This window comes from Mus musculus, chromosome 1 (genome assembly GCF_000001635.26).
Source record: "Mus musculus strain C57BL/6J chromosome 1, GRCm38.p6 C57BL/6J".
Taxonomy (NCBI): Eukaryota; Metazoa; Chordata; class Mammalia; order Rodentia; family Muridae; genus Mus; species Mus musculus.
In genome coordinates, this window is record NC_000067.6 from 58231667 (window position 1) to 58257756 (window position 26090).

Genomic DNA, 26090 nt, shown 5'->3' on the forward strand with positions numbered 1-26090 from the left:
TATTCATTCACAGTGACTTCGTGGTTACTTACTACTCTTCAGAATACCTCACTCAGCTGTGTCACTGAGAGTCACATTGTCATCAAAGCCATAACAAGAAGATACCAAAGAGTCAAAGAGCTCAGCCACATATAGAAAAATTGATTAAATATTTTTTTCTTTAGGAGCATCACACACATGCATGCACATGTGTGTGCACACACACACACACTAATTCACATGCATACACACACACACACACACACACAATTTTGGCCGCAAAATTTAAAATGTAAAATGCAACCATGAGCAACTTTATTTTTTTCTTTCATTCTTTTCACAAGTTGCCAAGTGTGTTCACATGTCTTATCTCTTTGGTCTTTACGACAACCCTAGAAAACAGACCTGGGTCATACCTTGGAGTCTCCAAAATCCTATGGAAGATTCAGAATGAAAGGACCTAAATAAGTTCCCCACCCCCAGCCTCCCAAGTCAGGGATAGAGCCTCTGTCTTTCATGCTTATAATGTACAAAGTTCTCTGGGCCATCCCACCACCAATGCCCAAACAACACATTTAAATAGATAATCAATAAGTGATAGGAACTAAAAACACTAATCCCAAATAGATAAAAATGCCAGCATGAAAAAGAAGCCAACTGGGTATCTTCTCGCTATTCCTCTAACATGCGATCCTTGAGTCAGTTGGCCCATTCATTTTTTCTCAACTGTTGGAATGTCTACATGAATGGATATAGATACAGGAAAAGATGCATAAGGGAGACTATCCAGGCTTGTGGGTGAGGTCACTGGGTAGGGTGCAGTAAGGATATAGAGATGAGGTGGCAGAGCCGGTAGAGCTGCATCTGTTGCTCCAACTTTTCTTCATTGCCATCTCTCCTAGGAGCAGTAAGCACTCTCTCCCTAGTCATCCCCCATGAAATGTTAACACCATAGATAAGTGCACATTTTTCATGTCCAATGTGTGAATTAGTACTTGGTGCATGGTGGGATATTTTTTTAGTCACTTCCCTAGGGATCCTATTAGCCCTGGTAAGGCAACACTTCTGAGATCATGCCCTGTTAGCACACCCGTGGATAAAACTAGCCTGCAAGCAGGTGTCTGCTCCTGTTTTCCTTTTAAAGGGGGAGAGGCCAAGGGAAGAGAGGACTGAGGAAGAAGAACAAGTGGACAGTGGAAACTTTGCTGGTTTAATGATCTTCAAAAGGAGAGTTGAAGTCCTAATGTACTGGCACACCCTATAATCTAGTATCCATGGGTCTGAAGCAAGACGATTGTGGGCTTAAGGCCAGCCTGGGCTCTGTAGTGTAGCAAAACTGTCTCAGAAAAAAGTGGGGGATTTAGAGTTTCCATATTTGGTCATTTACTCAGAAAAAGCAAAAGAAGTATTGAATTTCGATTATCTGTGGTTAGTGTGTACTAAAATCCAAGGCAAACCTGACTATCTATGACTGAGAAAAAGGATTCAGGACTTAATGTTTGAGGATTGTTTGGGGTTTCCATTGCTGTGACAGAACACCTGAGAGAAGTGTATTATAAAGAGGAAAGGTTTATGCTGGATCCTGGTTTCGAGCACTTCATTCCATCACAGCAGGACAGGCGTGGCTGATCAGGGCAGCTACATCATGGAGCTCAGGGAGCCAGCAGAGAAAAAAATTCCTGCAAGATGGCCATCCTTTTGTATTAGTTACTTATTCGTTGCTGGGGCAAAATACCCAAAGGAAAGCAAGATTAAGGAAGGGAGATTTATTTTGGATTTCTATTCTAGGGTACAATCATGTAACAGGAAAAATCATGAGAACAGGTGCTGGAGGCAACTGGTCACATTGTGTCCCCAGTCAGGAAGCAGAAAGTGCCAAAGGCTAGGTTCTCTTTTTTATGGTTTAGTATTAAACCCATGCTCTTATTGCTCCCATGTGGGTCCCCACATTATAAGACAACACTGCCTTCACGAGGAAGGTGTCCCTGTTAGTTAATCTCTGGAAACATCCTTAGATACACAGTCAAGTTGCCTGTAAATGTTAACCATCACAATAAGGCAAATGGTCAGAAGAACCAGTTGTTGTCACCCTAACTAAACATACGAGGAGCAGATCTCCTTAGAAGCCTGTTTCCATGCATGCTCAGCTTATAGACTCACTGTGCACTTATGTTCTGTTCTCTTGCTTTCAGGGGTAACAATAGGAGCAGGATACAGCCTGGCACAGCTTAAAGATACCTTGGATTTTCTGGTATCAGAACAACCAAAGGAGAAGACCAAAACCTTTCACGCCCTCCAGAAACATCTGAGGACACTTGCAGGGCCCCAGATTAGGAATATGGCTGTATGTTCTATTCTATAAAATAATCACAGGGTGTGTGTGTATGTGTGTGTGTGTGTGTGTGTGTGTGTGTGTGTGTGTGTGTGATATAACAAATTATGATATATACAAATTCTTGACCCAGTCACCTATGTATCATAGGAGCCTAGGGAAGCCACTTAAACTCCTTAAACTGTGGTCACTTGAGTTTGGAAACGAAAAACCAACCAAATGGAACCATGTCTAGGGTCCCATCCAGCTTAGACGATCTGTGAGACATGTCTTATCTAGGATACAGCTAACAAGATCCCGCCTTCCCCAAAGCTCTTCTGATTGGTTCTCCTCTTAGACCTTTGGTCTGCTGTCCATTTCTGGCACGTATGCCCATGCACACATCCTTGGACTCCCAGTCATCTGGCTGTCTCTCTTACTGGGTTTTTCCCATTACTTATGACTTTTAGGTTAATTGGCTCAAGCCATTCATCATTGCATGCATGCTGGGCAAGCCATCAGGACGTGGGGGACAGGCAGATACAGTTTGTCATGATTGTCTCCAGCGTTCTGCTGATCCACAAATCGGCCACATATTCTATCATCTGTACTTTGTGTTCGTTTCCTAAATGACACTGCTCATCTCAATGAACTTGCTCCCATAAGTGCCCTTAAGATCCCTGTCCAAGCCTGTCCTAAGCACACTTTCCTGTAGGCTTCAAGCCATGGAGAAGCATCGGGTTTCTTGGCTATATGGCTGAGGTCTGTTTACTGGGGCTTCAGGCTCTCTGCCTTCCCCTTTCTTTCCCTTGGCCACACTCTCATGTTTCCCCCTAACCTGCTGACTTCACTCCCATCACTTGCTTGGCTTCATGAAGGAGCATGCATATCAAGGAAGGCTTCTGAACAGGTACACATGTGTGTGAAGACCTTTTCTCTAAGCAGCTGTTTCTCCTCACTGCCCATGGGTCCCTCCTCAGCCTGCAGGGTTTTGGTGGGTCTGCACAGCATGGTGTCAGAATTATTTAGCAGCTTCCAAATGCTCCCAGATCTTTCTGTGGAGCAAAAAGGAGAATTAAAAGCATACACAATATCTTTGTGTACATGATTCCTTACCTGTTGGATAACTGAATGCAACTTTTTTATGTCATCTTTTTATTAGACTTTAGGAGGACACACTGCAAGCCGTCCTAATTTTTCTGACCTCAACCCTATTTTGGCAGCTGGAAATGCTACCATCAACGTGGTATCTAGAGGTAAGAGATCAAGCTTTGGGCCTCTGACTTTACACTTACCTTTTTTTCACATAGACCCTGCTATATACTATGAACTAGGGACTCAAGAACATTTTGCTTGGCCCCCTGAGCCTCAAACATCACCTCAAACCTGAGGCAGAAGCTGTGATCCACCTGTCTTTCAGAAGATCTGTGCTTATAGACTGGATTTAATGTCTCTGATACTTTTCTTAAATATTTGGCCCACTTATAAGCAGTCCAAATTATAGAATCAAAGGCATTTGAGAAAAGGATCTGGGCTGCTGTGATGGCTCAGTGGGTTAAGCGCTTGCGCTTGCAGGCAAATCTGGCAATCTGAATTTGATCCCTGGGACCCACGCAGCAGAAGGAGAAAACTGAGTCCTGCATGCTGCCCTCTAACGGTCACTCGAGAACCACAGCAAATTGTATTGCTATACAATTAATAAATCCATGATTGCAAAAGATACAGAAAAGAATAAGAGGCTTCTTGGGGGCTTATGACATATTTTTGTCATAAGTTTATGGTATATTTCTTTCCCTGGCTTTGAAGAGAAGGCAGTTCTTATACACTGCTCATGACTCCAATATGAGCTTTGTGGAAGAAAACTAAACTTAGGGGAATAAAAGCAAATTGATGTTATTCATAGTACTGCTAATGAAAAATCTCTTCCCTTCTGTTAAAATTACATTTTAAAAACTGATTCAAATGACTATAACTATCTAAGAGAAAGCATACATGCTTCTAATTTTAATCAAAGAAAAGCAGAAGGCTGAATGAGAAGTTCAGTAGGAAAGTACTTGGTGCATCAGGACACAAGTTCAATCCCCAGAACCAACAAGGGGAAAAGGCCAAGCACAGTGGCTCTCTTGTCATCCCAGAAGCTGAGGGGGGAGAGCAAGCAGCTCCCTAGCCAGTCAGCCTCCTAACAGGTCGTGTTCAAGGCTGAGTGAGAGACCATGTCCAAAAAGAAGCCAAGATAGGCAGAATCTAAGGAGCAACATCCAAGGTTGATATGGGGCGGGGGGGGGGGGGGGGGGGGGGGGGCGGGCGGGTCACACTCCAGTACAAGCATCCTCACACAGACACGTGCACTCACATGAAGCACACACACACACATTGTGCCACTTTGGAAAAGTAATTTAACTTCCTGGGATCTCTCTTTTCTTGTTTGGGAAATGTTATACTTTGTAGCCGATTGTTTTCTAATTACTTTAAAAATCTGTGAAGTCAGCGTTTGTGAGTGAATGCAATGGGCTGTGGGACTTTTAGCTCACCTGGTGCAACCCTGTCTTTCTGAAGCCTGGGCCCCAAAGTTTCCATGACTTGCCTCAGGCACCTGAGGCTTGGGGCTGGGACTCAGTCCCCTGGGCTCTGGCTCCCAGCCCACATCAGTTCATTCTAGGTAGTCCCTGTTTGACAAGCATGTCTTAACCGGGATCCTTTTCTCTAACAGAAGGAAAAGATCGTCAGCTCCCTTTAAATGGCCCTTTCCTGGAGAAGTTGCCTGAGGCTGACTTGAAACCAGAAGAGGTTATCTTGTCCATTTTCATTCCTTACACTGCTCAGGTGAGGTTCCTGTACCATCATCCCAGTGCTGCATCATTCACCTGCTGGGTGTTTCCACTGACTGCTTCTGAGAGAGTTTAGGGCCACTCACAGTGAGGAATCAGTTCCCAGATGGCCATTTGAGTTGCTTCCACAGAAGGGACACTTTATGACTTTTGGTGGTTGGGGTGCCTTGCAAAAAAAGGAACCACCTGGGTGAGCAGATACTTTGGTTATAGATGAATATTCATCCTAGCAGAGAGTATGTAAATGGATAGTGATATCGGCCTCAGAGGTTTCTGATGAACTGAAATTTTATTATGGAGCTATTTGCCGATCACCGATAGTTTACAGTAGTTAGTGGAATCATTGGGAACTAAATGACTGCTATTCTACAACACAATGTTAATCCAGGAACAGCGTGCAGGAGCTTGTTTAAAAGGTCTCAGGTTCTTTCCCCCAGGCTCTCTAAGTCTAGTAGGAAAGACTAGAAATAGAAAACGAAACTCAGCCACCAAGGACCATAAAATGAGTGGACAAGGGGTGGCTGAGATGGCTCAGTGGGTAAGACTGCTCTTCCAAAGGTCCAGAGTTCAATTCCCAGCAACATGGTGGCTCACAACCATCTGTACAGCTACAGTGTATACTCATATACATAAAATAAATAAACAAATCTTTTTTAAAACAACGAGTGGACAAGGAACTAGAGGAGGTCTGGCGGAGCAGTCAGTGTAGTGGAGCTAAGGAGGGGAGGGCAGGACAATGGATGGATTTGCGGAGGTTGGGAGCCAGACAATGTAATGTGGAGAACAGCAGGGATTCAACATAGCCTGTGATAGGCTCCAGATCTGTGGCAAGGAGGGCACAATTCCAGGTAAGAGGACTATGAAGGGGGTGGGGCAGACCTGACCAGAGCAGCCAGGGCATCATGGCAAGTGAGACTGAAAGAGTGGCTGGGACCCAGCACAGAGCAGGTCAGATGCAACACAGAACTTGTGTCTGTCTTAGCACATGGCCACCTTTGAACTGTTAAAGCAGGGTAATGTTTATACAAAAGAGATGCTTACAGTACAGTAGGTGGCCCAGCACAATGATGGGATGGCCCCGGTTGTGAGAGGACTGAAGACTGACAGGAGGGAGGCTTATACAGTCATTCAGGTGGGAGACAGTCGTGAATGTGGTGGCAGTGGGAATGGGCAGAAGAGCCCCCACTGAGCAGCACAGCACAGGAGATCCATGTGCAGTTACTGCTCCTTCCAGAAGCTTCTCTGATATGCTTTATGTTGGCAGGGCTCCAGTGATCATTGACTTTCCCTGCAACCTCAAGACTCCTCCCCCATAAAGAGGTTTCTCAACTTCAGGGCTAGAGTTCCAAGCAGGAAATGGAATTCTCCCTAGAATGGCTTGTGTAGATCTGGAATCCTGGAGACTGTGTGTCCCAGGGCTGCTCAGGGTTTTTCGTTAGCTAAAGGATCTCACCCAATGAAATCTACACAGAAGGCAAATAAAAATAGAAAAAAGTGGTGCTAGGTAGCTCATCTGAGGTAACCAGTCCCCGTCTGCCCTCATCTCAGCCAGCAGCCTGGGACACACACCGTCTGATCCACCCCAATATCTTCTTAAAGCAAATGAAACCCAGACACTGGAATCGCTTCCTCATGGTCTCAGCTGAGGCCGTGAAAAGCAGAGAGCCTGGAGCTTAAGCAGAATCCGAAGCCCAGGCCTGCCACTTACCGTGACCTTGCAGAAGTCACTAACATTGTCCTCGTAACTGAAAATGAGCAGAGCTGCTGAGGATTAAACATCGCTACACATGAGACATGTAAGCAGGACAATACTCACATGAACTGCCATCACTAACTGTGTCTGTGTGATAAGCCACTTGCAGGTTTTTACTGTAAACAATCACCAGAAGGTCAGCAGAGATGGCTCAGTGGGTAAAGCGCTTGCAACAGCAGACATGAGAATCTAAGCTCAAGCCCCAACACCCCCATTAAAATAAATAAAGTAACAAATGTGATGATCTATGCTGTCTGTGATCCCAGATCTGGTGGTTCAGGGATGGTACACAGAGACTGACAGATTGAAGCTCACTGGGCAGCCACACTAGCCAACTGGTAAACCCCGGGTTCAGTGAGAGATCCTGTCTCCAAAAAGAAAGGCAGAGAACAACTGAAGAAGACATTTGATATTGACCTCTTGCCTCTCCCTCTACATACTGTGTATACACGTTCTCTCTCACATACACACACACATCATCGACATCAACGTCATCGTCATCATCATCATCATCACAGGGAGAGAAGGAGGAGTTGCTGTGTGTCCTACACTAATTATTCTGAGTATCTCTATCTCTAGTGGCAGTTTGTGTCAGGACTCCGGTTGGCACAGCGTCAGGAAAATGCCTTTGCTATTGTCAATGCTGGTATGAGCGTGGAGTTTGAGGAAGGTACAAACACGATCAAGGATCTTAAGATGTTCTTTGGAAGTGTTGCCCCCACTGTGGTCTCTGCAAGTCAAACCTGCAAGCAGCTCATTGGGAGGTAGGTCCCAGTTACACGCCTTTCTGCTTGAATTTTCATTAAAACTGTACTTGAGGAAAATTTCTGAGATTTAATAAACCTCTGTGTGTGTGTGTGTGTGTGTGTGTGTGTGTGTGTGTGTGTGTGTGTGTGTATGTGTGTGTGTGTGTTTTGTCTTTCAAGACAGGGGTTCTCTGTGTAGCCTTGGCTGTCCTGAGACTCATTTTGTAGACTAGGCTGACCTCGAACTCAGAGATCTATCCGTTTTTGCCTCCTGAATGATAGGATTAAAGGTGTGTGCCACCACCATCAGGCAACATGTATTGCAGGTTTCTGTACAATTATTGCAGAAATTGCATAGTTTAAGTAGATATTGTTTTTTAAGTAATTGACCTGCAAAATAAGCAAATATCTCCAATACTGAATCCTGAAAATGAAAAAATACCTTTAAGCTACATCAAGAAGATGGAATCTTTGACATGTCAGAGGGTTTTGCTCCAGGAACCCTCATTATGGCTGGCCTCTAGAAAGTTTTTTTTTTCTTTAAAAAAAATTCCAATTAGTGTTTTTGCAATCACTTGTACTTAACCACATACGATCATTCCCAGTGGGTGGAATTTAAACGAGGTTTTCCTCGGATACTGAATTAAACCCTCACTTCTAAGACAACCACGGAAACTTTCCCCTAGTGAAAACAGAACTCCAGACTTCAGAAACCTTTAGTTTTTGCGGGGTTGATTCTTTTTTTAACCTAAGTAAATCCATATGATCAGCTTATGAAGAAAGACTTGGCAACCATTAAGTCAGATTCTGAAGAAAGTGAAGGAACCTGGCGTGGTAGAGCATTCAGGAAGAGCACATGCTAGAGGCTTGTCTCAGCTGCCTAAGATCCTACCTCTAATAATAAATACAAAAAGCTAATGGCATCTCTTAAAGGTATTTTGTTTGGACTTGAGAAGTAACAGATACACCTCCTTTTTCATTGCTACAGTTTGGTGTCTGCCTGCTTGTTGTAACATACTTTCTGTTACTATAACAAAATACTGGAGACTAAGTCATTTACTAAAGGGAAGGGTTTTGTTTTGGTCTGTGAGTCTAGGGGCTAAAGTCCCAGAGCATAGGGCTGGCAAGGCTTTGTTGCTTCAGCTCTCTGTAAAAAATGGAAGGGAGTTTGAAGAAGACAAATAGACAACGTTTCTCTGTAATACCCTGCGCTCACCAGAAGAGGTCCAGCCTGGCAAAGTCATAGTCCCTTCTAAAAATAGATTGCTTGGTCTGGCAACTCCACCTCCCCTCAACTGCACCATGGCAGTGATCACATTTCAACTGAGACCAAGAGAGAACAAACCTTAGGACATTCTTTGGCTGTTCCGTGAAATATTCATCTTCTGTCCTGCCAGGCAATGGGACGACCAAATGCTGAGTGACGCATGCCAGCTGGTCCTGCAGGAGATCCGCATCCCACCAGATGCTGAGGGAGGCATGGTGGAGTACCGACGCACCCTCATCATCAGCTTGCTCTTCAAATTCTACCTCAAAGTGCAGCGATGGCTGAATGAAATGGTAAATAGCTTCTCTGAGCCCCTGGGTGCCTGGGTCTGTACACAAAGAACAGTCTTCCCTCCCCACCTCCACCCCACCCCCACACCACCCCCCGCAGAGAGTAGTATGGGGTGCGGCCCTGCAGCTCCTCCATCCTTCTCCCTTCAGTCTGAGTCTCAGAGGGAGCAGCCACACTATTCCATCTGTGGGATAAATGCTAATGTTCCAAGGGACTGTCCAACAACAATGAAAAATCGTCAGTAAGCGGATTGCATACTTTCCTCTTTAAAAAAGATTTTCTTGTTGAAAGAAGAAAATGATATTTTAATACTTATAGATCCAAATGAGGGAAGAAATAACATTTGATACCATTGAATATTCAAACGTTACCAATAGTCCTTCCAAGCCCTTTCTATATAAGTATGTGGGGGAGGGGTGGCTATAACTGCTTAGTAAAACTCAGTTATTTCACTTTTTTCAGTGTTATTAAATATTTTTAATGATACCATAGACAATGGTTCCTTGGCATGTCCATGGGTAGATAGACCGTTATCTCATCCATTCTTTAGTTTTAGACACATCTGCACTGATGAAGGTTCAGTAGGCCAGGCGGTGGGGGCGCATGCCTTTAATCCCAGTTGGGAGGCAGAGACAGGCAGATTTCTGAGTTCGAGGCCAGCCTGGTCTACAAAGTGAGTTCCAGGACAGCCAGGGCTATACAGAGAAACCCTGTCTCGAAAAAACAAAACAAAACAAAACAAAACAAGAAAGAAAGAAAGAAAGAAAGAAAGAAAGAAAGAAAGAAATCTTTCAACTGCCTAAATTTTAGACATACAAGCTGTTTCCAAGTCTCTGTTACCTACTCCTTAGCCAGCTTACTTTAAAACTATGTCCTCAGTACTTGCTTAGATTTTATCTCATGTGTGGGGTGTATCTTTGATAAGTCTAAGCCAGAGATTGACACAAATACAGCAGAGAAATGACCACCTGCATATCTCTTTAATGACTGAGAACGTTGTGCTGTTGGGTTAGTCGCTCCTTCCCATTCACGCGTCGTATCAGCAGCAGTTCCACGTGTTCGATTACATAGCCTGATTACCACATTTAGTATGTAGATATCTATGATATGACAGTATACATAAGTGACTCAAAAAATTCCACTGGGAAATCCTTACCACTGACAAACACTTGAGACAAAGCAGCAGGATACAAAATGAACATACATTAAAACCCAGTATCCCTCCTATATACAAGTGACAAAGAGACTGAGAAATAAGTCAGAGAAGCAACACCTTTCTATTACAAGAGCTTCAAAAATCGTAAAATATCTGGGGTTAACACTAGCCAAGCCAGTGAAAGACTTGTATGATAAAAACTTTAAGACACTGAAGGAAGAAATTGAGGAAGATATCAGGTGATGGAAAGATCTTTCATTGCTACCAAAAGCAGTGTAGAGTCAACACAATCTCTATCAAAATTCCAATATGATTCTTCACAGAACTTTAGAAGTCAATTTTTAGCTTTAAATGGAAACACACACACACTCACAATAGCTAGAATCCTTTTGAGTGACAAAGCCCCTGCTGGAGGTTATCCCCATTCCTACCTTAGATAGCTAGCCCCTAAGCATCAGAGGAAGCTTCCAATACCGAGACTCAGTTGCATGTAATTGAAATGTTGGTTAAACCTGTGCTAAAACCATCTAGCCCTGGGCTTATTTTGGTTGGAAGACTTTTAATAACTTCCTCTATTTTACTAGGGCTTTTAGGTCTGTTTAAATAGCTTGTCTAATATTGATTTAACTTTGATAGATGGTATGTACAAGAAAATACTCCATTTCTTTTGGATTTTCCAGTTAGTTTGGTTTTGTTTGTTTGTTTGTTTGTTTGTTTGTTTGTTTGTTTAACCATACGGGTCCTTTGTGTGTGTATATTATGGCTTTTAGTTTTAGGGTTTTATGAGATTCCTGTGTGTGGGAATGTGGGTCTCTGCATCTACCTTTCTTTATTTATTTGTTTCTTTTTCTTGGTTCATTTTCTTGTTTTTGCCATGATCTAATTTGTTTGGTTTTTATTTTATTTCAATATAATTCTTTAGTTGCTTGTTTGCTTTCCAACTAGAGAAAGAAAGGGTGTGGATCAGAAGAGGAGAGGAGGTGGGGAGGAACTGGGAGGAGTGGGGGGAGGGGAATATAATCAGATTATATTGTATGAAAAAAATCATCTGAAAATAAAGATACTTTTATTTCTTCCTTTCCTATTTGTATCCCCTTTGATGTCTGTCAATTATTACTCTAGATAAGACTTCAAGTACTAACTGAAAGAATGAATAACCTTGTCTTGTTCCTGATGTTAGTGGGTTTGCCTTGAGTTTCTCTGTCTGTATTTAAATTGATGTTGGCTATGAGCTTGCTGCAAATTGCTTTTTTTAAGTTGAAGTATGTGCCTTGTATCCTTGGTCTCTCCAAGACTTAAATCATAAAGGAATGCTGGATCTTGCCAATGGTCTTTTCCACTTCTTTTTTTTTTAAGATTTATTTATTTTATCTATATGAGTACATTGTCACTGTCTTCAGTTACACCAGAAGAGGGCATCAAATCTCATTACAGATGGTTGTGAGCCACCATGTGGTTGCTGGGAATTGAACTCAGGACCTCTGGAAGAGCAGCCAGTGCTCTTAACAGCTGAGCCATCTCTCCAGCCTCTCTTTTTTCTGCTTCTAATAAGATGACCACATGATTTTTTTCTTTCAGTTTGTTTCTATGATAGATTACATTTATTGATTTATATATGTTGAACTATCCTTGCAGCTCTAGGATAAAGTCTATTTGACCATGATAGATGATCTTTTTGATGTGTTCTTAAATTCAATCTGCAAGTATTTCATTGAGAATTTTTGCATTTGTTCATAAGGGAAATAGGTCTGTAATTCTCTTGGGTTTTAAATGTGGCTTTTAAACAGTCTAGTTTTTAAAAATTGAACAATATTCCTTCTTTTCCTATTTTTTGGGATAACTTGAGGACAATTGGGATTAACTCTTCTTTGAAAGTCTGTAGAACTCTGTGCTAAAACCACCTAGTCCTAGGCTTATTTTAGTTGGAAGATTTTTAATGACTGCTTCTATTTCACTAGGAGTTATAGGTCTGTTTAAATTGATTATCTGATATTGATTTAACTTTGATAGGTTGTATATATAAGAAGATTACCCATTTCTTTTAGATTTTCCAATGTGGTGGAGTACAGATTTTTAAAGTATCTTCTTATGATTCTCAGGATTTCCTCAGTGTCTATTATGATGTCTCTCTGGTTTTTAGGGGAGTGTGGTGGCTGTCTGTTGCCTTGTGGGGGGTTAAATGTGTTTCTAGGTAATGAGAGCTCACAGTTAGAGACAGAGATGGGCTAGAAGAAAGTGACTAGAGGCATCCTAGTGGGGAATAAAGCAGGGTGTGCTGCCAGGGTCTGTTATGACCCCTGGGGATTGGGGCAGAGGGGGAGGAAAGGCCACATCTGGTAGTCTGCCATGGAGCTGGGGTGGGACTGAGGGATTAGCTTTGGAGGAAAGGAAAAAGAGTGAATATACAAGATTGCCTGCTTCTCTGGCATATCTGTGGTTTCCGGCTATGGCTGCTTCACTGGCTGGCCACCCCAAACTGTTTTTTGCCAGTGTCCATAAATATATTTCTACAAAATTATTTCTCATGATTGCAGAATTTTGAATCCAAATTTACCGTAAATTCTCTATTGTTACATATTTAGTTTCATTCTATTTTCTTCACTATTATCAAGACATACTTCCTTCAGTCATTCAAAAGGAGACCTTGTGAATGCTCACTGAAGCAAGCTTCCCCTTCTCTGAACAGATGTCATAGTTTCTCTACTCGTTTAGGGAACTTGAACTTCTAGGCACTCTTAGCAACACCAATGTCAAAGATCTTGAACACTAGATTGGGTAGTTCTATTTCTTTCTTTCTTCTTTCCGTATGTGTGTGTGTCTCTGTGTGTGTGTGTGTGAGAGAGAGAGAGAGAGAGAGAGAGAGAGAGAGAGAGAGAGAGAGAGAGAGAGAGATCTTTCCCCCATGTAGGTGCTGGGGATTAAACTCTGATTATCAGGGTCAATGGCAAACACCTTTACCTGCTGAACCATCTCATGAGCCCAGATCATTCTGTCTCTGTCCTTGCTTCCCAGGTCAGTAGCTCAGGTTATAAAATCAGATGCAAAGTAACCTTTTTCTCCAGGATCCTCAGAAGTTTCCTGACATCCCAGGAAAGTTTGTGAGTGCCCTAGATGACTTCCCCATAGAAACACCCCAAGGAATCCAGATGTTCCAGGTGGGTAGAGCTTTTTATTGATCTATGCACTCAGATATGTGTTATATGCATGCACCTCTCTTTTCAACACCTTCATTATAAGTAAACATATAGTCTTATAAAAGCCAGCCAATGTCATATTTGGTCACATGGATACAATTTCCATGGTTTACTCAAGGAAGCCATGCTGGAGGAGTTAGAGGCTGAATCTTCCTTCTGGACTTTTTTTCCAGGTTTCCTGACATTTCTCCTTCACTTCGCTAATTTTGATCTTCCTTTAAAGGAATCAATACTAAATGCCTTGCCAAGAGCTTCCTTGCTTTACCACAGTCACCCCAAATCTCTTGGAAATGTGGGTATATTGGTTGCCCTTTATCAGTTGTATAAATTATGCCTTACTGCAAGCTGTGCTAGAACATATTATTTTGTATGTGTCCTAATTTCCAGTTAGCCTGAAGAATCCTTGAGGACATTAATGACATCTTCTTTGCAGAAGGGTCTTGCGAGTAGATTATATCCTTACCATATACTTGAGAAATATTTACTAGTGTCCATTTGCAAACTTGGTTACCTAGTCACCTATAGTTATTTTTTATTATCAGTAAAGCCAAACACAGCAGACCCAATCTTCAGGTCTGGTATCAAACATCTTGTCTTGTTTCTTAACAGTGTGTGGATCCCAAACAACCCCAGAAAGATCCAGTTGGGCACCCAATCATGCACCAGTCGGGTATTAAACATGCCACAGGGGAAGCTATATTTATTGATGACATGCCTCCCATTGACCAAGAACTCTGCCTTGCCGTTGTCACGAGTACCAGGGCCCATGCAAAGATCACGTAAGGAAATGCACAGTGATTACATCTGCTGCTAACATATGTTCACCATTTCATTTTTAACCTGACAGTTTATTATTTATTTAGGTCAATTTAGAGTAGTCATCTCTTCTGGGCGAGAACCAGCCATTTTTAAAGCATAGTTATAAGTGTTAGAACACCTGCTCTTATTTTCATCTTTATTCATCACAGATTTCTCTGTCTGTAGAATCCTCTTCCTATACCCTGAGATTTCCTCTGCAACCTTAAACCCTGCCTATGTTCCTCCCAGATCACTTGATGTATCAGAAGCCCTGGCGTGTCCAGGTGTGGTTGACGTGATCACAGCTGAGGATGTCCCGGGAGAAAATGATCACAATGGAGAGATTCTTTATGCACAGAGTGAGGTGTGTGGTTTGTGAGTCTAATACTCTGCTCCAATGTCAAAATCATTGTTGATTGTGTGTGGCTACAACATCCACAGATTCATGTCTACATCATAAATATTGCTAGGGCCCAGGGACTGCCTCAGTCACTCTTCCATTCCATCTGACATCTTGAATCACCTTGAGATTATGACAAAACGTCTTAAATCTTCTCAAGGAAGGCTTCCAACTCTTAGGAATGCCATGTGAGCACTGTAAAGCATAAGACATTAAAAGGAAGAATCATTGAGTGATGGACCACTCTGCATGCTACAGGAACAACGGGGAGTGTGGGCAGAGACCACACAGCAGGCAAATCATTAAACTCAAATAACTAAGTTCTAGCCACAGCTTTGATTAGTCCCATTCAAGATGAATTTTCATGGATAGAAAACAGACTTCCTAAGCCAGGTGCAGTCACACATATCTTTGATCCCAGCACTCAGGAAGCAAAGATAGGTAGATCCCTGAGTTCTAAGATAGCCTGGTGTAAAGAAAAACCTTGTCCTGAAAAACCAAAAGAAAGGAAGAAAGGGTGGGGGGGAGAGAATGGTCTTCCTTCTGGTCATCAAAGCATCAGTGAGTAATATAAGAATGTGAGAGCAGTAATTGCTAATTGCTTTTGGGATATTCTGTTTTATTTTTTGCCTTTGTTTTAAGACAGCCTGTATCCCAGGCTGGCCTTGAACTCATCATGTAACCATGAGGTTCACATCCCCAGTTCATGTGATGCTAACCCAGGGCATTATGTATGCTAGGCAAGCACCATGCCAACTGAGCCACATCCCTAGCCCGAGTCTGTGTTCTAACTAATGGCACACGGCTTTTCTACAGGTCATTTGCGTGGGTCAGATCATCTGCACCGTGGCTGCTGATACCTACATCCATGCAAAAGAAGCAGCTAAACGAGTGAAGATTGCTTATGATGACATAGAGCCAACCATTATCACCATAGAGGTAGATCACTGTCCATCTTCTGGAATGACTGGGAGAGGGGGCGGGACATTCTGTGAGCAGAATTCAACCGGAGGGTCGTGGAATAAAATAATTTATGTTTCAACTATGCTTTAGCCAGTGTTACATGTGGGTTTAGAGTGCAGTCTCCGTCAGAGTCCTGAGACTCCTGGGCAAATCCTTCTTCCCACCAGTACTTCTGCAGAAGCCTATAAAAAATGAAGTACCCTGTACCCACTTCTCCCATGGCCTAGCTTGAGCCTACAGAAAATTAACACCAGAAAAAGTGGCCTCCTCTCCATAGGCAGTGAGTGAGACAGTCTAGGGCACTGTGGAATCCATGACAGTTGCAACACTCACCAGCTACTGGGCACTCTGCCTCTCTGCCCTGAAGACAGACCACTTGAGCTTGGGATGTGATTCTGCCCTTTTACAGTCTCTGAACAGCAATACAGACTTTGGCAAGTTAACTAAATGTCTCACACTTCAGTTGTTTCTGTATAAAATGGAAACTTTCAGGACTTGCACCAAATAGTTATTGGAAAATTTAAATGTAGGAACCCAAGGAAATGTTAAGGATGGCGCCCACAATGGGGAATATGTTTAGTAGATGGTAGCTGGCATTTTGGTTTTGCTATTATTAATGCTGTTTATTTTGTTTTATATTGTTTGGTATCCGCTAAAGTGCTAACACCATAGCAAATGCCAGTACTTTGTGTTGGATGGTGGAGGATGGACAGAGAGAGGCATATTTGAACATCTTCAGATTTGCCCTATTCTTCCTAACAGTTGTCAGTTCATCTTTACCTAGTAATGATGCTTTAGCTGCCCCTTAAGCTGGTTCCTCTTTTCATCCTCACTTTCCAGGCCCACCCTCAATAACTTATTGTCACATGGCCACATAGTCAAGAGGCTCCTGTCTTCCATTTCAGCCTATCTACTCATGACATTAACTTCCTAGCCCTTGGGGGTTCGTCAGATCACCTTTCCTGTTCTGCTGTGTCCTCCTAGGCAGTGCTAAAACTCCACAGTGTAGAATCAAGGCCATTCACAGACCTGCCCCAACCCACCTCCAACTGATTAGCTACTCTCACTGTCCACTGCTTCTTCATAAAGAGCCCACATCCCCGCCAACCCAGTCTCACTTTGGCCCCTCACTTACCCTATCAAGTAGCATTGACTTAAAATGATCCAGGATCCAATTCAAGCCATCAATTCCAGGACATCCCAGAATATTCCAGGCTCTATCTGCCCTCTTCTTGACCCCTGTTTACTCCATATACTTACTCTCCTTGCCCCAGAGCCAACACCTTAGTGACAGACCACCTCAGATCGACAATCAGCAATCTTGTACTTCTACAAATACAGCTAAATCAACTTCTGCTGACTCAGCTCCAATTGTCAGGCTCCAAGTGTCTGAGTGTGTAGCTATCTGACAGCAAAGGGTAGAGTTCAGATAAGGATAAATGGCTTATTAAATTTTTTTCAAATTATTTTATTTTGGTTTGGTTTTCTACTGCAGGAAGCCCTAGAACACAATTCTTTCCTTTCTCCTGAGAAAAAAATTGAACAAGGAAATGTAGACTATGCCTTCAAACATGTGGATCAAATCGTTGAAGGTATGTACAGCTGTAAACAGCCAGAAAAAGGAAGCAACTTCAGCATGCGCATTCTAGAAGTAAACCGGGGAAAGGGAGCTTTTTTAGTGGGAAAGGAAAGGCTTTTAATTGATTTTTTTTTAGTTAGTGTTTAAAATAATGGATTTTGTTAAGCTGTTTTGTCCCTATACCTCACTGAATTTTGCTTATGTCCCTGTTCCCCACCCACCACTACTCTCCTGTCTGTCCTTCCCTCTTCTCTGGTATCCTGCCTCCCCAAAATACTCCTCCTTCTAGTGTGTGTGTGTGTGTGTGTGTGTGTGTGTGTTCTCTTGTTTCTTTTGAGACAGGATATTACCGCATAGCCCTGCCTGTCCTGGAACTCCCTATATAGACCAGTCAGGCCCCAAACTCACAGAGATCTACCTGCCTCTACCTCCTGAGTGCTGGGGTGAAAGATGTGTGCCACCATACCTGACCAGTTCTGCCATTTTAAATTTACATCTTCACTGACAAGTTACTGTACCATTCTAGGATTCACTGACTCAGGCATATGGCATTATGTCACCTGTTAATGTCACCTGACTTAGGCACATGGCATTATCTCCACATGCCACCTATCACGGGTGATGCATCTGTATATTTATTGTCTTAGCTCCCCTCTTTTGCAGCTGAGAACATCACATTTAACAGCCTGAACAAATTCACCTACCAGGTTGAGGGCAGAACCTGGATATGTAGCCAGACTAGTAACAAGTTCAGCACATGACAGGTCTAACAACCTCAAAAAATAGATGTAGAAACCAAGGTCAAGGGAGTAGATAACCCAGGGCCACTTGACCAGCAGGGCACAGACAGCATTTACAAAGGTCTTTAAACCAAATGATATGGAGCCCAGCCCCACAGACTAGTAATAAGATCCACCCCTTTTTTCCTTCTTCATTTTATTTTATGTGCATGGGTGTTTACCCACATGTGTGTTTGAACACCATAAGGAGACCAGAAGAGAGACTGGGATCCCTTTAGACTAGAGTGAAAGATGGTTGTGAGCCACCATGAGAGTTCTGGGAATCAAACCAGGGTCCTCTGGAAGAGCAGTCAGCACTCTTAACCACTGAGCCATCTCTCCAGGCTCATATTGCAAATTACCGTTTACAAACAAAACACTCAAAGAGCTCCTCCACAATGACACCTGTGTGTGTGCTTTGCAGGTGAGATCCACGTGGAAGGGCAGGAACACTTTTACATGGAAACGCAAACCATCCTGGCTATCCCACAAACTGAAGACAAAGAAATGGTGTTACACTTGGGGACACAGTTTCCAACCCACGTGCAGGTAACGGGGGGTGGGGGTTCCTCTGGAAAGGGCATTGTAGACTATCCTATAAGATTCCCATGAAGCCGGGCAGTGGTGACACATGCCTTTAATCCCAGCACTCAGGAGGCAGAGGCAGGAGGATTTCTGAGAATTCAAGGCCGGCCTGGTCTACAGAGCTAGTTCCAGGACAGCCAAGGCTACACAAAGAAACCCTGTCTCAGGGAAGAGAGAGGGAACCTCCACTCTTGTGCCTTAAACTCTGTACAATTGACACTGGCTAAACGCTAACATAATAAAATGGGGCAGATGCCTTTAAAAGTGACCAGGACATCTTGTGACGTGCCAAGGTATAAGGCAGGGTCCATCTTTCCCTGTAGAACAGTAACAGGGTGAAAATCTCAGAAGAGGATTTGAGTGGACATTTCTCCACAGAAAACGTGTAAATGACCAGTAACCTAAGATTGTGTAAATTACTATTTAAAATCCAGGTGCAGAGTGTCTCCATGACCTTTGACCATTTATGTTCCCGGATGAAAAACACGTGATCTTTATATTTTAATCTGCCTTAAGCAGCACAGTAGCTGGGCAGCTGTCTACCTTCCATGCTGTCAGAATCCATTTCCCTATGGGTAACTCTGTATTACTTCTTACTACTTACTCTGCTTCATCTGGGCTGCTCTTAGCTACCACAGGCCAGCCCACATGACCATGTTGTCTCTACTCCTACCCCACGGCGGAGGCTCTCTCACTCTCTCCTTCCTGAGCATTCTTCTTCTTCTTCCATGGTGGCTTCCTCCATCTCCTTTCTGTTATTTCTCCTCTGACCCAGGCCTGTCAAAACTCCACCCCACATATCTCTCTTCTGCCCAGCTATTGCCCGTTGGCATCTTTATTCACCAATCAGAATTAATTTGGGGGCAGGGTCCCAGGGGCTATTGCACACTCCAGGTCTTGCCCCTCCCACACACTTAACATTTCAATAGACAGTAAAAGACAAAACCTCCCCGTAAGATTTCAGTGAAAGTAAGACTCCATCATTAACCAGGGAAACCAAAATCAATCACCTACTAGAATAGCTGTAATAATAATAAAAAAAAAAGACAAGTATTAGTAAGAATGAAGAGAAACTGGAGCTTCCATAAATTGCCAACAGACATAAAAGAAACAGCACATCACCTGTGGCCCAGTTTGCAGTTTCTCAGGATGCTAGAAAGAGAGTAACCATAAAACCCAGCAGTCCATGACTAAGATGCAGCTAAGAGAAATAAAAGCATGCCTGTGAAGACTTCCACACATCTAATACCTGATATGCTGATTTAAATATTTTTAATTTCTAAAATCTTAAGCACATGTTCACATCTGCATTACTTATAAGAGTCTAAATTAGAAACAGCCCAATGTCTATTAATGGATGACTAAGAAAAAAAAAAGAAGAAGGAAAAAACTGGTATATTCCAGTATTTTTATTTAGCTATAAAAAGCAGATATAGGCCATGCATGGATAGAGGGCCTCAAAAGCATCATGCTAAGTGCAAGAAGCCATTCACAATGACTCCATATTGTATCGTTCTGCTGTGTGACAAATCAGTAGAGACGGACACAGATCCCAGCTGCAGTCTAATGAGAAGTTAACAGGAAACAAATGGCTGCCTGACAGATAAAGATTGGGGATGCTGAGCTGTATAAACTAGACTAGGATGATTGCACATTTCATCAATAGAAGTATCTTTGGACTAGAGCATTCTGCTGTGTATAAGAGCAGCAGGCAAGAAGGTAAACCATGGAATTGCACTCACGTGGCTTGGGGGGGCTTTCTCTTGTAGGAATTTGTGTCTGCAGCATTAAATGTCCCAAGGAGCAGGATCGCCTGCCACATGAAAAGAGCTGGAGGAGCATTTGGGGGCAAAGTGACCAAGCCTGCTCTACTGGGAGCTGTCTGTGCTGTGGCTGCCAACAAGTAAGTACTGTAATTTCAGTAGTCTGAGTTGTGTGAGTCCTTCCAACCCCTTTCACCCTCATCTCATCTCAGCCTACAGCTCAACTAAAGATGGCTGGCTAGAAGGCTGGCCAGAGCGTCAGCCTTAGGATAGCTTGTCCTGAAGTAAGTCGTGTGCTGCTGCCAGGCAATGTTCTCTAAGCCTGCAAATGCTGGTGCAGACCTGACTGGGAATGTGTAACTAAAAAGCTTACTAAGATAACATCTTCTCAGGCTAACTTATCAGCCTACGGATGCAGGAGAATCTATGAGCATCTTATCTCATGTGTCCTCTCCGGGTGTGGAAAAGGCTGCCCCAAGTGAACATTGCAGCTTTGCAGAGGCTAGAAACCAGAGTCCTAAATGGACGTTTTACAGGAGGGGTCTGCATCTGGGGAGACTGACATCTACAGAGCACTAGGCCTCCACCTCTGAGGCTCAGCAGTCCCTTCATAGCCATGTGTTAACGCCCCAGTAATAACTGCCTGAACGTGAAATTTGGAACTAAACCTTTCTATGCTTATAACTGCAAAATGATCATGGAACTTTTTTGTATAATATGAAAAAGAGCCAGGCAATTTCATTCCAGAACTCCAGAGGCAGAGACAGGCAGGTTGATCTCTGAGAGTTCCAGGCCAGCCTGGGCTACATAATAAGATCCTGTCTCAAGAGAGAAAAAAGAAGAAAGGAAAGAAGGAGGGAGAGAGGGACGGAGGGAGGGAGGAGGGAGGGAGGGGGAGGGAGGGAGGGAGGGAGGGAGGGAGGGAGGGAGGGAGGGAGGAAGGAAGGAAGGAAGGAAGGAAGGAAGGAAGGAAGGAAGGAAGGAAGGAAGGAAAAAGAAAGTGGAAATAATTTATAACCAAATATTATATCATCATATATGCAAATATTCAGTTGTCTACACCAGAATAATTCCAATGTCCCACTACTTTCAAATGTCATCTAAGGCATGTTGTTAATCATGTAAAATCACCTAGATAATTACTTCAAAACCCCTCCTTATCTATGCCTCTACAACTTTATGGAGATTACAGCAGTTTTTTGTTTGTTTGGTTGGTTGGGTTTTTTTGGTTTTTGTTTTTTGTTTTGTTTGGATTTCTGAGTTCAAGGCCAGCCTGGTCTACATAGTGAGTTCCAGGACAGCCAAGGCTACACAGAGAAACCCTGTCTCGAAAAACCAAAAAAAAAAAAAGAGAAGAAAAGAAAAAGAAATCCACCTGCCTCTGCCTCCCAAGTGCTGGGATTAAAGGCGTGCACCACCGCTGCCCAGAGTGAGGTTACAGCATTTTAACTGAGCCATTTCCCACAGGACTGGCCGCCCAATCCGCTTCATCCTAGAACGAAGTGATGACATGCTGATAACAGCTGGCCGCCACCCACTCCTGGGAAAATACAAAGTGAGTGAGACCCGGGAGTTCAGGGAACTGCCCTCGACCCTGTCCTCTGTCAATCCATCAGCAGTAAAGACCATCAGTTCCACGCTCCTTAAAAGGGATGTTAGAGCACTGTTTAAGCCTAGGCAGACCCTCCTGGATCGTGCTAGGATAATGTTTCTCTGGCAACTGTCATAGCCAAGCATGAGCCTGGCCTAAGCACGGGTTGACCACAAGCTCAGACATGTTTGTGCACAGCACAGTTTGGCTGCAGGAAAAGGCTGCTGAGGAAGTGGTCTTTCTTCTTTCCACTTTGCAGATTGGGTTCATGAATAATGGAGAGATCAGAGCTGCTGACGTTGAATATTACACTAATGGAGGATGCACCCCCGACGAATCTGAGCTGGTAAATATACCCTCTCCTTAGAGCCAGTGGCCCTTACTTCACCTACACAAATATTTGCCTTAACCAATTCCACAAGAGGTTTAAGTTAAACATAAAATTTGAAACATAGAATAGATGATCAGAGTTATTTTTGTTTTAATTCAGGTGATAGAATTTGTCGTGCTGAAATCTGAAAATACATATCATATTCCGAATTTCCGGTGCCGGGGCAGGGCTTGCAAAACAAACTTACCATCTAACACGGCTTTCCGAGGATTTGGCTTCCCTCAGGCTACGGTGGTCGTCGAAGCATACATCGCTGCGGTAGCATCTAAATGTAACTTACTCCCTGAAGAGGTGAGCAGTTAGAACCAGCTAGGAAAGCACTGGCCATGGTTGGTGTGTGTCTCGAGCTCCTGCAATCTCTCTCTATATATACAGTTTCAAGAAAATAAAATGCATTATCAGTAAATATTTTCTATTGTAGTATGGGAACCAATAAACCTGATAGCTTCTACCCGTGATACTATTTCTTAGGATTCTGTGGGTTTCTTGGGAGCTTCTCCTGGTCTTAGGCCAGCTCATTGGAAGCTCTATGGTTCAAGACGGCTTTATTAACATTTCTCTTTATTGACATTTCTGATGAGTATTGGGCTGGCTTATCTGACTATGCCTCAGCTGTAAAGTCTGTTGTATAGTCGTTCATCTTTCAGTAAGCTAGCCCAGATTCACTCTCATGGGTATCAGAGAATTCCGGAGAGCAGCAGGTTGGTGGCATGCTGTAATCCACAAACATTTGTCAAGTCTCTGTCTGTGTTACTATGTACAGTCCCATCATAAAAAGCAGGTCACAAGGTCAATCCAGAGTCAGTGTGAAACTATACCAGGGCAGAAATGGGTGGGATGATCACAGCCTTTTGTGCAAACATCTTGTCACTTGATAGACAAGGGTTTGCTTGGCATGTGCAATACTCTCAAGGGGTAAAGTGAGGGAAATTGGGAGTAATTAAGAATTTGAATCAGGAGCTGGGTGTGGTGGCAAACACCTTTAATCCCAGCACTCGGGAGGCAGAGGCAGGAGGATTTCTGAGATCAAGGCCAGCCTGGACTACAAAGTGAGTTCCAGGACAGCCAGAACTATACAGAGAAACCCTGTCTCGAAAAAAAAGCAAAAACAAAACAAAATAATTTGAATCAGGAAAATCTTCTCTTGCCAACAAATTGATAACAGGATGAGTAATTGTCCTACTGTTTCTTAGGGTTATTGTGAAGCTCACTGAAATACTTTATCTAAAGCCTGGGGCATATGAAGTACTCGTTAGTAGTTTCTATTGGTTTCTGTTGTCATTTTAAACATATATATACATATATATAGTCATTTTAACATATATATATATATATATATACATATATATATATATACTTTAGTATACTAAAAGTATTTTTAGACAAACTTTTTCCATATCAGACATGTGATGCACACATGTTCTCACCTTTCAGGTTAGAGAAATAAACATGTATAAGAAAACTAGCAAGACAGCCTATAAGCAGACGTTTAATCCAGAGCCCTTGCGGAGATGCTGGAAGGAGTGTCTGGAGAAGTCGTCATTCTTTGCTAGGAAGAAGGCTGCAGAGGAATTTAACGGAAACAACTATTGGAAGAAGAGGGGGCTTGCTGTCGTCCCCATGAAGTTCAGCGTTGCGGTCCCCATAGCCTTCTACAATCAGGTGAGGTGGAAGAGATGGACCCTTATCAAAGCCCATCTCCAAAGGGCTGGCTCTCGCTCAAAAACGGCTTATGCACAAGGAAGGGAATCTGGGCAGCCATGACGTCCCTCTTTAGAGACAGAGAAATGAAGGGCGGCTGGTTCCCTCTAGCAGGAGAGAGCACGGACGCAGACAAAGGCAGAAACCATGGATATCGGAACAGACCTTCGGGATGCAGAATTTAGGGTCTTGGAGAGCATCAACAGTAAGGTCCTACTCAGAGGGACCCATTTGAGTAGCTGCACCCTAATATAAGTACTGGAATGTCATGGTGCAGAAAATACTTAATCTCCATTGGGGTTTTCCACCCCAGATGAAAGAAAGAAGACCTTTTTATATATGATAAGCCTTTAAAGCACTAGAACTCAGCAGATATTGAAATCCACTTCCTCATCAATAACCCCGCTATCACTCCAATTGGGCAGCCTTCATGGCCATGTTTTCATGACTCACCTACCCCATGGTATCATCTTCTCTCTCTACCTTCTCTGTCTCCTCATGGCCCCTGCCTCAGACCCCCAGCCAAGGAGCCAAAACTCCACCTATCTCTCTTCTGCCCAGCTACAGGCGAAAGGCATTTTTATTCACCATTCAGGGATAACTTGGGGGGGTGGGGGCAAGATTACCTAGCATCACTTAAGTCCATGTGAGAACCTCCCCATCCCTGGGAGTGACCAGGGCTGGTATTTAGCATTATAATACATAGCAAAAAAACAAACCTCAACAGTGTCAGGCCAGGTTTCAAAAGCGAACTGGCATAAACAAAAAGATCCCTTTCTTGCCTCCCCTCTCATTTCACCATAACTGCTTCTTCACAGAGTTCAATCTCCGGCATTATCTTTTCCTTTCCCACCCCCATGATGCTAGGCATCTGGGTGTGACCAACTGTTTCCCATCTCTAGGCTTCTAGTCACTAATGTACAACCTGATGAATGTAGATTCAATTAATGGATCCCAAACCTCGTCACCATCAACATTGTGTGGGATTGTGTTAAAGCTGGGTATCTAGGCTCCACTGGCAGCCTGTGGCTGTGCAGGATTACCCACACTGGGGCATACCCTCCTCCCCCACCACCATTCTCGAAGACAACCTTTGGAGACCAAAAACATCTCCAGATCCTTGCCAGTCCTCCAGTATCCAGGAGAAGGTGTGCCCGGGAATTGACTCTTGCAGGTTCCAGTTGTGTTAAGTCCATTTCCACACCTGGAGAGGAAAAAAAAAATTAAACATTGTCCAGATTGAAGAGACAGATGCTGGGGACGGAGGGAGGAGAAATACACATATTCACACTTCTAGGTTGATGGTTTTGGGTCCAGGGTGTCTTGCAAGGGGTTGTCTGTGGCTCACTTGTCCACAATGAGAAATGAGAGATTGGCAAAATCAAAGGAAGCAGTTCTAACAACCTCCGGAGAGCTCCCAGCAGGATTGGCTCTCTCAGTTTCCAAACTTGGTATGGTGATTGTTTCCCACAGGCTGCTGCTCTGGTCCACATCTTCTTAGACGGCTCTGTCCTGCTGACCCACGGTGGCTGCGAGCTGGGACAAGGCCTACACACTAAGATGATTCAGGTGAGACCAGTGCTCCTGTTCTCCACTGTTCAGGAAACCGGATCATACAGGCAGCAGGCCAGTTAGTCCCATGTTGAGTCACAGAGCTCTCACGCACTGAACACACACACACACACACACACACACACGGCAATTGCAAGAGTCATCCGGATGTCAGGAATGCAAAAACCACAAGGAGACGAGAGAAAGCCAGCCAGAACTGAGGAAACACACTATCATTCCTCCTACTCCAAAAGGATTGGACCCATGGTTTTTTTGTTCTTTGGTATTTTGTTTTGTTTTGTAGATGAGAGAATTCCAGTTACCACACATAAACTACAAAACAAAACCAACAAAAAACAAAAAACCAAACAAAACAAAACCCACTTTTAAAATGTATGGTAATGACTCAGAGCAATAGTGTGTTCATGCAGGTCCTCAAGTAGAAATGACGTTCACAGGACAAG

The 26090-nt window shown here is 43.4% G+C and overlaps 1 protein-coding gene across 2 annotated transcripts in view; it reads left to right on the forward strand.

Annotated features, from left to right (window-relative positions):
• Positions 1-26090, forward strand: part of Aox4 (aldehyde oxidase 4) — a 58204-nt gene that overhangs the window by 21270 nt on the left and 10844 nt on the right. For both annotated transcript variants that reach the window (NM_023631.2, XM_006496287.2), the window contains 17 exons: positions 2172-2323; positions 3453-3546; positions 5001-5113; positions 7451-7635; positions 9015-9177; positions 13394-13486; positions 14135-14304; positions 14573-14687; positions 15540-15662; positions 17182-17278; positions 18469-18593; positions 20399-20532; positions 21860-21947; positions 22243-22329; positions 22474-22665; positions 23809-24036; positions 25549-25644. In NM_023631.2, the coding sequence (NP_076120.2) occupies positions 2172-2323; positions 3453-3546; positions 5001-5113; positions 7451-7635; positions 9015-9177; positions 13394-13486; positions 14135-14304; positions 14573-14687; positions 15540-15662; positions 17182-17278; positions 18469-18593; positions 20399-20532; positions 21860-21947; positions 22243-22329; positions 22474-22665; positions 23809-24036; positions 25549-25644 (2255 nt within the window). The remainder of the gene's footprint in view (positions 1-2171; positions 2324-3452; positions 3547-5000; positions 5114-7450; positions 7636-9014; positions 9178-13393; positions 13487-14134; positions 14305-14572; positions 14688-15539; positions 15663-17181; positions 17279-18468; positions 18594-20398; positions 20533-21859; positions 21948-22242; positions 22330-22473; positions 22666-23808; positions 24037-25548; positions 25645-26090) is intronic.